The sequence below is a fragment of the Geotrypetes seraphini genome, chromosome 3 (genome assembly GCF_902459505.1).
Source record: "Geotrypetes seraphini chromosome 3, aGeoSer1.1, whole genome shotgun sequence".
NCBI lineage: Eukaryota > Metazoa > Chordata > Amphibia > Gymnophiona > Dermophiidae > Geotrypetes > Geotrypetes seraphini.
This window is the reverse complement of record NC_047086.1, coordinates 208,582,332-208,596,461: the sequence shown is the minus strand read 5'-3', so window position 1 is coordinate 208,596,461 and position 14,130 is coordinate 208,582,332. Positions and strand designations below refer to the sequence as shown.

General features: G+C 43.8%; 1 protein-coding gene across 2 annotated transcripts in view; it reads right to left on the bottom strand.

Annotated features, from left to right (window-relative positions):
* OS9 (OS9 endoplasmic reticulum lectin) overlaps positions 1–14,130 on the bottom strand; it is a 206,029-nt gene that overhangs the window by 171,191 nt on the left and 20,708 nt on the right. For both annotated transcript variants that reach the window (XM_033937158.1, XM_033937157.1), the window contains exon 2: positions 1,965–2,141. In XM_033937158.1, coding sequence (XP_033793049.1) covers positions 1,965–2,141 — 177 coding nt within the window. The remainder of the gene's footprint in view (positions 1–1,964; positions 2,142–14,130) is intronic.

Sequence of the window (14,130 nt, the reverse complement as noted above, 5' to 3'; positions counted from 1 at the left end):
GCCCTAACTAACACATATGCTTGTATCTAACTAGAATTACCCAGAATCATAAGAAAAACAGGCGCTTTTGTAGAAAAACTCCACAAAAATACTGCACTTATCATGTTCTGACATCCATTCCATTACCGTCCCATAAACATCACCCCCTGCTGGCCACGAGCCACTACTCCTCAACTTCGGCCACTTTTACCCCTCTTTGATAAAAGAGCTCCTATAATAAAGAATTTTTGCCTGATTGCTTGTGGCCAATGCAACTGTAGTCTAAGGGGTCCTTTTACTAAGGTGCGCTAGCCGATTTAGCGCGCATTAAAGGCTAACGCATCCATTATATTCTATGGACGTGTTAGCGTTTAGCGCGTGCTAAATTGGCTAGTGCGCCTTAGTAAAAGAGGGGGTAAGTCTTTCTTCCTGTAACTGATTAGATAAAATGGAACAGCACACACAATGAAAAACAACAAAAACATCCACCAGCATATATGTCTCCAATTAACATGTGTGGTGTTAAAAAAAAGTAAAAATGTGCGCAGAGGTGATTACAGTCTCAGGTCTGAAATCTCCTCTGAGCACATTTTTACTTTGTTAACACCACGTATGTTAACTGGAGACATATATATGCTAGAGGATTTTTGTTGTTTTTCAAATGAACTCTTTTTGCATCAGTAACGTTTTAACTTTGCTTCCCTGATATTTTGGGTACATTACACACAATGCCATAATATGTACCATATTTCCCCATGTATAGGCTGTGGCCTATGCATCGATTTTGCAAACCGGCCTAGTGGGTGCAGCTTGCTTAAATGGGGTGGCCTATCTTACAATCATCATCCTCCCCCCTTAAATACCTCCCTCACTGGATGGCTGCCTCCTCCAATCACGCTGTGCAGGAAAGGAGCGATGTTTTCGATCTCAAGCCTCACCCCGTGTCACTTCCTGTATGGCTACCATCGCGTGAACTGACGGTAGCTATTCAGGAAGCGGTGCGGGGTGAGGCTCGAGATCGAAAACATCGCTCCTGCCCTGCACAGCGTGATTGGAGGAGGTAGCTGGCAGCTGTCCAGAGAGTGAGGTATTTAAGGGGGAAGATGATGCGGCTTATCTAATGGGGTGGCTTATCTAAGAGTTTTAAAACATAAATCTGCATTTCCTGGAACCTATACATGGGGAAATACGGTACCGTTATCTGAATATATTTACTGCTGCAATTGACTTTTGCCTACATCAGGCCTTTTCTTGCTTACATCACCTTAGGTGAATTTCTTCAAAACTGCAGTAAATAAAATCTTAATAAATAAATCATTATATTAAAACTAGCTAGCCTGCCCATTCCATTTGGTGTTCCTCACTATACCCACAGCAAAATCCAGTGTTTTATTTTAAAATCTGTATTTACTCCCAGCATGAGGCAATTCACTTTTAGCTGATCTGCAGTACTGCCAATTATAGTCTTTGAGATGAACAACAAAGTCTACAATCAGCAATTATCATCAGGGATGATCATGTGAGGCACAGGTCAAATCAACATCAAATATGGCAGCTCCTGCTGAGACTGAAGAATGAGAGAGGACTGTCTGCTACACATGCAGCACACAGCAGTTGCTGGCCTACCATCACTCTCATGCAACAGCAGCTGCAGGCCAAGATAGAGAAGGAAATGATATTGAGCACCAATAGGAAGTTTTCCTTCTGGAAATGGAGCTATCACTCTGACTCACCCCCAGACAGCTCTTACTATTATAAACCCTACCTGGAATCCCTCAGTAGGGAACTGCTAGGCAATCAAGGACTATGGAAGCACAAATTCACAAACCTAGGGGCATAAATCACTGCAAAAAATTTTAAGACTACTATTTGTTCCCCCAAAGACCTTGTATTACAATGATCCGCAACTACAATCTACTAAACAGTGCCAGTGATGACACTGCCCATCTGAAATCTCCCAGCACCAGCCACAAAGATAGCCTTACCTTTATGAGACAAGGTGCAGCTTCCATGGGCCGTAGCAAATCAGAGATGCCCATTCCCGAGTAAGCATGAGAATCTTCATCCCGGTCCTGATGGAATTTCACAGCCAGCGCCGGAAGTTTGCACTCGTACTTCTGCTTGTATTTTGAGGAAATCATCACCACCTCTTCCGACTTGCTCTGTAAATAAACATTTAAAAATTAAATTATTTGTACAAATAGCTTTAAAATTATATTTGATTGAGTGAAACAGTAAAAATGGCTAGCAGAATCTGAAAGGAGATCAAATCTTCAAGGGGAAATAATTAAACTGTCTGCTTTGGTGCAAATACCACTGGCACTGCAGGATTTCTGATAATAATTCTAGCAAAGTAGCACATATTTTTTCTATATTGCCACAGGAAAAAAACAGATTTGTGCTTTATTTTCTGGAATCATAACTATGCCTTATGACTTTCCACATATCAGTTTTTCCAAGTATGTACCACCATAGGACTTTCAGGGACCCCTGAAGAAGACTATCTTGTTGAAACGCAGACCGTGTTGGGTCCTGCGCTTTCAGCGCACTGGGTCTTGTAGATTTTTATGTGGATCATATATATTTTTTATGTGGATTGCTTTATTGTATTTCTGAAACTTTATATTTTTAATAAAAGACCACTTCAGGAACATCGTCACTCCACAGTGTTTTTTTTGTTTGTTTTCCTAGTATGCAGTTTAGTCACACATAATGCTGCAAATGTATCCAAAATGAGAAGAAATTTAGAAGAGCATGAAGAGAATACCAAGCTAATAACATATGGCTGCATCAGAGGACTTTCTCTCCCGTGCTGTATCTCGATTGGTTTTGTTGCGGAAATACATGTACTTTTGGGAAATGCAATATAAAGTGATATTTCGGGTTTATGTGTCACCCCATAGGGCATTCTATGCAAATTTTCGACCTACTGATGTTTGTGACAAATGTGGCCAGGGACCTGCTTCATTGGGACATATGTTGTGGTCCTGTTCAGTTATTCAGGCTTTTTGGACTGGACTCTTTGTATACATTGGATCGCTTTGGAGGGCAAACATCAGATCGTCCCCTACCCTGCTTTTTGGAGTTCTTCCCTCTCATCATCCCAGACTGCCGGGATTGAGTGCTTTTCTTCGCTGGGCCATTCTGATGGCGTTGAAGTGTATTTTCCTGAAATGGCTGGCCTTGGAAGCTCCTGATATCTTGTTCTGGTGAACACAGATGATTCTTTTATTGTCCTGGGAACGTCGGGACATTTCTGATTTTTCCACTTTGCGGGGACAGCGATTTATGGCCGTCTGGGAGCCTTTTTGGACTACAATGACTCCTGTGGCCAGAAGTCGTATTTTAAATTGTTGAGTGTATTATTTACTGCCCCATTCTCTGATGTATTTATTTTGTTTACTTATTTATTTATTTATTTTTTGGTTTTGGTGTTGGGAACTCTGGACCTGGAGGGTTGGGGTTGGGGGTGGGAGGGAGGTGTTTTCTTTAAAACTTGTTTGGAGTCCTATTTCTCTGGCTGAATATTGTCATTTGTGTTTCTTGTTGACCCTAATAAAAAATTATTTGACTATAACATATGGTTGCAGTGCTCATTTGCTGCATCTCCTAACCTAGCCAAGCCTAGCCTTCAGTGACCCAGAAATAAAGACTAATGTCATTGTTGTACCGCCGGGTGGAGGAGAGGCATCCGCGGCCAGTCCTTGTCCGCTTCTTGAACTTCGCAATCAAAGAACTTATCCTGACCCAATATTGCAAACAAAGAGACCAACCACTCCAATTTGAGGGCCATAAGATCCTGATATTTCAAGATTTTTCACCCCAGGTCTCTTCCCAATGCAGAGCTATGGCACCTACTACCGTGAGCTCTTCAAACAGAATATCAGGTTCTCCCTGCTATATCCTGCGAGAGCCCGGGTGAATAATAATAATAAAATTTCCTTTTTGAATTCACCCGAAGAGCTGGATCACTTTATCAAGCAGCTGCCCACTGTGGTGCCGGAGGATCGTTGTGTGCCATGAGAGGGGTACTTCACAGCACCTGAAAATCTTGCTTTGCACTGTTAAAAATCCTGCGTTGTACTGTTATCACAGAGGTTGAGTTTCGGTTATCATCCTTCAAACCGTGGCTCCTCTTTCTTATTTTGGATCTACTATTTACCCACACAGGCCATGGAGTCTCAAAGGGCACATTTTGCAAGCTACACTCACAGAGTGGCCTTTGGCCTATGGGAGCTGCATGGATCCAGGCCCTTCACAGACTTGCAGACTTTGCCAGGATTCTTGTTAGCCTTGTTGTTTAATGGGGAAGCATGATCTTGGTAGCTTTCGTTTCCTGCGAACTACTCCCTGTTTGGATGTTCTTTTACTATATGTACCGTATTTTCACTCATATACCGCGCACCTGTGTAAAACGCGCACACGAGTATAGCGCACGGGAAACTGTAATTTATGTAAATATATTTTTATATACCGCGCACACCCGTATACCGCGCATGCCGCCCCGACTCTCCCGTCGCCGCCCAACTCTCCTTTCGCCCGCCCCGACTCTCCTCTGGTCACCCCGACTCTCCTTTCGCCCGCCCCGACTCTCCTCTCCCCCTTGAAGTCCTGTCCCCACCCTGAAAGCCTGATGCCCCCCCCCCGAAAGCCTGATGCCCCCCCCGACGTCCGATTCATCCCCCCCGCAAGACCGCTCGCACCCCCACAGCCTCCCGACCCCCCCCCATCATGTAGAAGCTCCTACCGTTGTCCTGCTGCTTCCTCTTGGCGGTCCCGGCCCTTCTGTGAGCCCTGCGTCTGCGCTGCTTCCTCTTCCGGCGGTCCCGCCCTTTCTCTGACAGCAGAGAAAGGGCGGGACCGCCAGAAGAGGAAGCAGCGCAGAAGCAGGGCTCACAGAAGGGCCGGGACCGCCAAGAGGAAGCAGCAGGACAACGGTAGGAGCTTCTACATGATGGGGGGGGGTCGGGAGGCTGTGGGGGTGCGAGCGGTCCTTCAGGGTGGGGGTGCGGGTGGGAGTGCGTGCGAGCGGTCCTTCGGGGTGGGGGTGCGAGCGGTCCTGCGGGGGGGTAAATCGGACGTCGGGGTGGGGGAACTATGTAAAAAAAAGTTGTAAAACGCGCTCATGCATATAACGTGCAAGGTTATGCATGGTTTGTAAAATCGTGTATAACGCACGCGTTATATACGTGAAAATACGGTACTGTTCTTGGTTTGTGAGCTTTTTGGCCTGCGATTGGCATAGCGCTGGCCTTATGGGCTGGTACAGTTCATATGTAATTGGGTTATGCTTTACTTATTGTGTTGGCTGTGGCCCGGGGCTACATGTTTGCTTTTGTCTCCATTTGGGTTTGACATGGCTTGTCCATGCACTGTGGGGGGATGGGATTGATATGTTTAGGGGGTGGGGAGTGTATGGGGGGGGGGGGAAATGTATGGTGTTGTGTATGTGGGTTTTGCTTCTTATGACTCTGAGGGATGTTTGGACACCGGAAGCTTTAGGGCATGCTGGTACTCTGTTTGTAGTGTGGGTACTCATGCTGGGGGGGGAAGGGATATGGCTGGGTCGTCTCTTCCCCCTATAGGTTTAAGCATATATTCTTTGTTTTTGTCTTCTTCTACTGATGCTCTATACTGGCTCAACTGAATGTAAAATCTTTTAATGTTGATGGGATACACTCTCCAATTAAACGCACTAAGATAGTAGCTTATCTGAAGAGGGAGAGCACTGACATAGCGTTCCCGCAGGGCTCGGTGCTCGGGCCGCTGCTATTTACCGTATTTTCTCGCATATAACGCGCGCGTTATACGTGGTTTTTACAAACCGCGCGTTATACGCGTGAGCGCGTTGTACAAAAATTTTTTTACATAGTTCCCCCCCCCCCCCCCGACTCATCACCCGGAAGGAGCACTCGCACCCCCAACCGAAGAACCGCTCGCACCCCCACAGCCTCCCCCCCCTCCCCCATCAGAAGCTGTCTACCTTGTTTCCGGATGCCAGCCCAGCTGCTTCCTCTGCCGGCGGTCCTGCCCCTTCTCAGAGCCCTGTGCTACGTTGCTTCCTCTTCAGGCGGTCCCGCCCTTTCTCTGCTGTCAGAGAAAGGGCGGGACCGCCGGAAGAAAAAGTAGCACAGCAGGGCTCAGAGAAGGGGCGGGACCGCCGGCAGAGGAAACAGCTAGGCTCGCTGGCATCCGGAAACAAGGTAGACAGCTTCTCCATGGGGGAGGGGGGGAGGCTGTGGGGGTGCAAGCGGTTTTTCGGGTGGGGGTGCGAGCGGTCCTTCGGGGTGGGAGTGCGAGCGCTCCTTCAGGGTGGGGGTGCAAGCGCTCCTTCAGGGTGGGGGTGCGAGCGCTCCTTCAGGGTGGGGGTGCGAGCGGTCCTTCAGGGTGGGGGTGCGGGTGCGTGCGAGCGGTCCTGCGGGGGGGGTGAATCGGACGTCGGGGGGGGGGGCCATCAGACTTTCAGGGTAGGGACAGGACTTCAAGGAGGAAAGGAGAGTCGGGGCGGGCGAAAGGAGAGTCGGGCAGCATGCGCGGTATACGGGTATGTGCGGTATATAAAAATTTATGTACATAAATATGTGTTTTTTGCGCGCTATACCCGTGTGCGCGTTTTACACGGGTGCGCGTTATCTATGTGAAAATACGGTAATATATTTATAAATGATCTAGAAACAGGGACGAACTGTGAGATAATAAAATTTGCGGACAACACCAAACTATTTAGTGGAGCTCGGACTAAAGAGGACTGTGAAGAATTGCAAAGGGACTTGAACAAACTAGGGGAATGGGCGACGAGATGACAGATGAAGTTCAATGTTAAGAAATGTAAAGTATTACATGTGGGAAGCAGAAACCCGAGGTACAGCTATACAATGGGAGGGATGTTATTGAAGAAGAGTACCCAAGAAAGGGACTTGGGGGTAATGGTGGACATGACAATGAAGCCGACGACACAGTGCGCAGCGGCCGCAAAGAGAGCAAATAGAATGCTAGGTATAATCAAGAAGGGTATCACTACCAGAACGAAATAAGTTATCCTGCCATTGTATTGGGCGATGGTGCATCCGCATCTGGAGTACTGCGTCCAATATTGGTCGCCGTACCTTAAGAAGGATATGGCATTACTCGAGAGGGTTCAGAGAAGAGCGACACGTCTGATAAAAGGTATGGAAAATCTTTCATATGCTGATAGATTGGAGAAACTGGGATTCTTTTCCCTGGAGATGAGGAGACTTAGAGGGGAAATGATAGAGACTTACAAGATCATGAAGGGCATAGAGAGAGTAGAGAGGAACAGATTCTTCAAACTTTCGAAAAATAAGAGAACAAGAGGGCATTCGGAAAAGTTGAAAGGGGACAGATTCAAAACGAATGCTAGGAAGTTTTTCTTTACCCAACGTGTGGTGGACACCTGGAATGCGCTTTCAGAGGGCGTAATAAGGCAGAGTACAGTACTGGGGTTCAAGAAAGGATTGGACAATTTCCTGCTAGAAAAAGGGATAGAGGGGTATAGATAGAGGATTACTGCACAGGTCCTGGACCTATTGGGCTGCCGCATGAGCAGGCTGCTGGGCACGATGGACCTCAGGTCTGACCCAGTGGAGGCATTGCTTATGTTCTTATGACACACTTGACCCCTGTGGAACATGCTAAACTCAAGTGTGGGACAGGTGAACTATGCTTCTTAAATGGCCAGGAAATGTGGAGTAGCTATATTTATACAAAAGAATATACCCTTTCATGTTCATAACCAAATTGCTGATGCCACGGGGAGATATATTATCTTGATGGGGGAACTCTGGGGTCACTCGTTGGTATTGTGTAATGTCTATGCCTCTAGTACTTACTCTCATGGGTTCTTCTCCTCGTTGGTAGGCCATTTAGCTCCACTCGGCTCCGATTCAATCATAATGGGAGGGGATTTTAATGTGGTGGCCAATCCCACTTGGGATTGCAAACCTGCTAAGGCTGCCCCGAAGGGTCACTTTACGAGGGGGGGGTGAACTTTCTTTCAACAGAATTAGGGCTCAGATACATGGCACACCCTACATCCAGATGAGCATGACTTTTCCTTTTACTCCCATCCCCATGTGGTGTACTCCCGTATTGATTACATTCTAGTTTCTGAGGCGCTTTTTCTTAAGTTGACTGCAGCTTCTATGGCAGTGCCCCTGGTGTCTGATCATGCCCTCTTGGGGCTCACTATCCAATTCAGCCTTTCTCCTGCTGACTATGTTTGGCGGATGTCGCTCCATCTTTTTGCGGATGCCAACTTTCACACTTATCTTATGAAAAAGTGGGAGGATTATTTACATACAAATATTTGGAGGACAATGTCAGCCCAGTCATTTATTAGGAGGCAGCTAAAGCGGTCATGAGGGGGCACATACTGGCTTATTTTGCGGCTCTGAAGAAGAGGCACAACCGGGAACTTCTCTCGTTGATCAGGGAGCTAACCCGACTGCGTAGATTACACATTGCGTGCCTGGACCCTACGAATAAAGCCGCAATCAGCCAAATTAAGAATCAGATTAATGACCTTTTGAATCAAAGGGTGAATCGCAGTATTTATTGTTATAAATATAAATTGCACCGATGGGGAATAAAACGGGCCGTATGCTTGCCAATCTGGTACAACCTCCCAAAGCTAAGCACATTGTCACTTCCATCAAGGACCCTCAGGGTGGGATACACCATGACCATCAAGCTATTACCCAACAGTTTGTGCAGTTCTATACAAACTTGTACACAGATCAGCCGGCTGATGATATCGCTAGAGAAAATTCTTTCAAGCTCTCCCACTACCTCAATTATCAGTGGAGCAACAACAATCTCTCCGTGGAGCTATAACGGGGAATGAAATCCAATTGGCCATTCGTAAACTCAAATTGGCTAAAACGCAATGGAGAAGTGCATGACCAAGAGTGAGGACTAGCACAAGGCAGAAGAAGCAGCGGTTCTGCATGTCTCTGCCATCACCTGCCAACAAGTAACAACCAGAGTTTTCCTTTTGATTTGTTTTTTTAATGGGTTGAGATTAGTCTTTTTTTATGATGATGGGGGAGCCTAAGAGGCAGGGAGTGTGGAGGGGGGAGGGGTATTGGCTTCCCAAGTATATCCCCTAGGCATCTGGTAAACCTAAGCCCCCCCAAGCTACAACCAAAATAAGCCTAAGCCCCCCCAAGCTACAACCAAATGGGAGCCTGCCTTTTAGCAAAAAATCCAGGAGCATGGGTAAAGCCATCCATCCGCCTGCTGGAGACAGAGTATACTGGAGAAGTAAAGAGCATGCTATCCAAGGTGATGGATCACAACTTTAGTGCTCTCTATCTCCACCTGATGGTGGATAGACCCATGCATCTGGATTCATCTGCTGCTGACAGCAAATTTAATTATTTTTAACCTGCAATATTTGCAAATCTAGACAGTGTACAGAAAAAAAATCATAATTAAAATTTAAATACAAATAAATAAAATTGGTAGTGCTATCAAATATTTCAAAACTGTCAACAGTGAGACCAAGACTTCATGCCACCGCACATGCAGTACTCTATTGTAACTTGTCACTAAAATCGACTGTAGTACCTGAAGATTGGAGGGTGGTCAATGTTACGCCGATTTTTAAAAGGGTTCCAGGGGAGATCCGGGAAATTACAGACCAGTAAGCCTGACTTTAGTGCCGGGCAAAATGGTGGAAACAATTATAAAAAATTAAATTGTGGATGGGTCAAGATGGCGACGGGATAGGTAGCCTGTGCGTTTGCTCCCGATAACCTCCCACAAGCAGTTCATATTTCTGCAGGCGAATTTATAATTACCTATTTTTGAGATGCCCAAGCGAAGAGGGAGAAGTGCCGCTGCGGCCTCGCAGCGCTCCGAGACTTCGATGGCGGGCAACATTGAGGAGCTTATCTGGCGCATGCAGGAGACGTCAACTTGTTCAGGGCTTCCCCCGCTGGAGACGCTGCAGGAGAACGGCATGCAGCAGGTCTCCTTGGGGCTTGAAACCACCTTCAGCCCTGAAATGCGAGCTCCACTCCCGCATCCCCGAACAGCCAGTTCCCCGAGGGAGGGGGAGCTTCCGGGAGTCGGAGAGCTCCTTCCTTCAGAGGCAGTGGAGAACAGTCCGGGGGATGGAGATTCGGGTTCCCAGTTTTCTTCTGGGAACCTGAGTATGGAGTTGGAGGCCTCGACATCTGCGGGAGAGGGAATGATCCAGACTGAACAGTTGGTGGAAGACTTGCCAGTGGGTGAGCACAAGAATTTACATTCACATTTACATTTTCAATTTCCTCAGTTAAACAAACCCCAGGAAGTAACTTTGGTTGCCCTTTGGGACTTGGTTGCCACTATACCTAAAACTCTAGCGTCTCAATTAAATCAAGTAGAAGAACGGTTTAATATGTATGATAAGAGTATTTCAGAACTACAGAAAATTTCCACCGATAATAAATTGCAATTAGAAAATCAACAACAGAATATAAACTCTTATAAAGCAGTGCAGGAGGCACTAATTAAAGATAACATAAGTTTAAGAAGAAAACTTGAATCAATTGAAAATTCCTCAAGAACAAATAATCTTAGATTAATCAATTTTCCAAAGATTACAACGGTAACTCCTAGGGAAATGATTATTCGCTATCTAACAGAAATTTTGGAAGTTCCTGAATCTTCGATACCACCTTTCACTCAGGTTTATTATCTTCCTGTTAAAGACACTAAAGATAAGAAAAATTTACAAGAAGTAAATCAAGAGCCTTTGAATGTGACGGCTTTATTAGAATTCTCTGACAGGGAAGTAGCCACTCCGGCAACTTTGCTTATTTCAGTGGCTCTTACAATGGACAAAACATGGTTACTGAAACTATATTTCAAAAATAAACATAAAGAGTTTCTAGGACTGAGAATTCAAATGTTTCCTGACTTGGCCAGAGACACACAGACGGAGAAAAGAATTTTTGATATTGAGACCAGCAATTACGGTACTGCTCTGGGGGCTACCTTTTTTCTTCGGTATCCTTGTAAATGTATAGTACATTATAAGTCGCATAAATTTGTTTTCTTTGAACCCTCACAACTGACAACATTCCTATCATTGTCAAGGCTGGAGAAAGCTCAAGATGGATAAAATGATAAATGACTTCCTTAGCACAGATTTACCTATAACTGTTTTTTCTTATCATTGATGATTGCTTAAACTCCGTTTTTACTTAATCTTGGATTTCAAATGATGAGGACTTGAGTGAGATTTAAGATAAATTTTTTTTCCTTTTATATATTATATACTAAGTTTGAACTATTTTCTTTCTTTATTCTTGAATTTTGCTTTCTGTACAAGTATATACTTGATTGTTATATTTGAAAAATTTATAAATAAAAAAAAAAAATTAAATTGTGGAACACGTAGATGAACATGATTTAATGAGACAGAGCCGAGGGAGATCTTGCCTCACCAAACTTATTTGAAGGTGTGAATAAACGTGTGGATAAAGATAAGCCAGTTGATGTAGTTTATCTATATTTTCAGAAAGACTCCTGAGAAAATAAGATAGTTATGGGATAGGTGGCAAAGTTCAATTGTGGATTAGGAATTGGTTATTGGACAGAAAACAGAGGGTAGGGTTAAATGGTCATTTTTCTCAATGGAGGAGAGTAAACAGTGGAATGCCGCAGGGGTCTGTACTAGGCCCGATGCTATTTAACTTATTTACAAATGATTTGGAAATTGGAATGACAAGTGAGGTGACTAAATTCGCAGATGACACTAAGCTGTTCAAAGTTGTTAAAATGCATGCGGTTTGTGAAAAATTGCAGGCAGACCTTAGGAAACTGGAAGACTAGGTATCCAAGTGGCAGATAAAATTTAATGTGGACAAATGCAAAGTGATACACATTGGGAAGAATAACCTGAATCACAGTTACCGGATGCTAGGGTCCACCTTGGGGGTTAACGCCCAAGAAAAGGATCTGAGTTTCAAAGACAATACAATGAATCCTTCCTAGGATGCTGGAATTATTAAAAAAGGGATGGTTAACAAGACTAAGAATGTTATAATGCCTCTGTATTGCTCCATGGAGCGACCTCATCTGGAACATTTCGTTCAGTTCTGGTCTCCTTATTTCATGAAACATATAGCGGCACTAAAAGGTTCAAAGAAGAGCGACCAAGATGATAAAGGGGATGGAACTCCTCTTGTATGAGGTTAGGGCTCTTCAGCTTGGAAAAGAGATGGCTGAAGGGATGAAGTCTACAAAATCCTGAGTAGAGTAGAACGGGTACAAGTAGATTGATTTTTCACTCCGTCAAACATTACAAAGATTAGGGGACACTCGGTGAAGTTACAGGGAAATACTTTTAAAACCAATTGGAGGAAATTTTCATCATGACGGGAGTTGCCTTACAACTTGTTATGAAAAATTAGGACAGGTTAAACTAATTTTTGGTGGGAATCCTTGTGCCAAACTTATAAATTTGAACGTATGAGAGCAATACAGTTGGGACATTATAAGAAATTTAAGGATGTTTTGGACCCATTGACAAAATTTTGTAAAGATTAATTATTGATTTTAGACCTTTGATTATACACATCCAGGATTGTGGGGAGAAGGGGGTAATTTGTTGGTCTTAATCATTTGTATTAGTTTTGCTTATCTTTATAATGTATGACAGAATGGGTGGGTGGGGGGGAAGAATATGTATTAATTATATCATTTGATGGAATTAAGTGCTTTTTATTTTGAACATTGTTCGATAATATGTTGCACTTGATGTTGATTTTTAAAAATGAATAAAGATATGGAAAAATAAAATTACAAAGACTAGGGGATATTCGATGAAGTTACAGGGAAATAGTTTTAAAACCAATAGGAGGAAATATTTTTTCACTCAGAGAATAGTTAATCTCTGGAATGTGTTGCCAGAGGTTGCGGTAAAAGCAGATAGCGTAGCTGGTTTTAAGAAAGGTTTGGACAATTTCCTAGAAGAAAAGTCCATAGTCTATTATTGAGAAAGACATGGGGAAGTCACTGCTTGCCCTGGATCATTAGCATGGAATGTTGCTATTCCTTGGGTTTTGGCCAAGTACTAGGGACCTGGATTGGCCACCGTGAGAACAGGCAGCTGGGCTTGATGGACCATTGGTTTCACCCAGTAATTTTTATGTTAAGAGTGTAGCTTTTTTGGAAGTATTGACCTAGATTGGCCATCATGAGAATGTGCTACTGGGCTTGGGTGACCCAGTAAGGCTATTCTTATTGCCATCAACTAATCTAATATAAAATTTATACCGATTTGTTCTTTGAAACAAACTGCAGCTTACTGAGATACAACAATATAGTTTATTTAACATACCACCTTACAAATAAAATTCCTAAGCAGTTTATAAAAGAAAGTCGGAAACTTAAATTAAAAATAAAAAAGAGCAACAGGAGGAGAGAATTCATGTAGACAAGTACTGTAGTGTCGTTCTTGTAGCTCCCACCACCTAGTCACCTTTTTTTTAATACATTTTCAATTATATATATCAATTATCCACTTGTACAGAAAGCGATTTTAAGCCATTTAACTAAGTATAAAGCAATATTAACAATATACAAAAGCAAGGAAAAAGATTATTAATTAACAATAAGTAAAGTTATAATACTACTACTACTAATAATAATAACAGCTTATATACCGCAATACCGTGAAGTTCTATGTGGTTTACAAAGATTAAGCAAAGGTACAAATTCATTGACTTTAAGAGGGGAGGAAGAAAGAGGGTTAATAGGACAGGAAATCCATTTTTGAGGAGAGAGTGATCAATAGAACAAGTTAATCGCTATAGAGGGGAGAGAGAAGAGAGGATCAGTTGTCTAGATACTTTAGGAACAGGTGTATTTTCAGACGTTTCCTAAATTCCTCATAAGTAGTGGGCGAAAGCAATTGTTCTAGGTCTTTACCCCATGATGCTGCTTGGTGCGAGAGAAGATGTTCATGGTGTTTTTTCAGTTTACAACCTCTCACTGGGGGGGAAACGAAGTTGGAATGTGAGCTTCTCTTGTGTCTGTTGGCTGAGAAGACGAAAAGGTCAGTTATATATTTAGAGGCAAGTACGTGTAGTGCTTTGAAGCAGAAGCAGGCAAATTTAAACTTTACGCGCGCTTCCA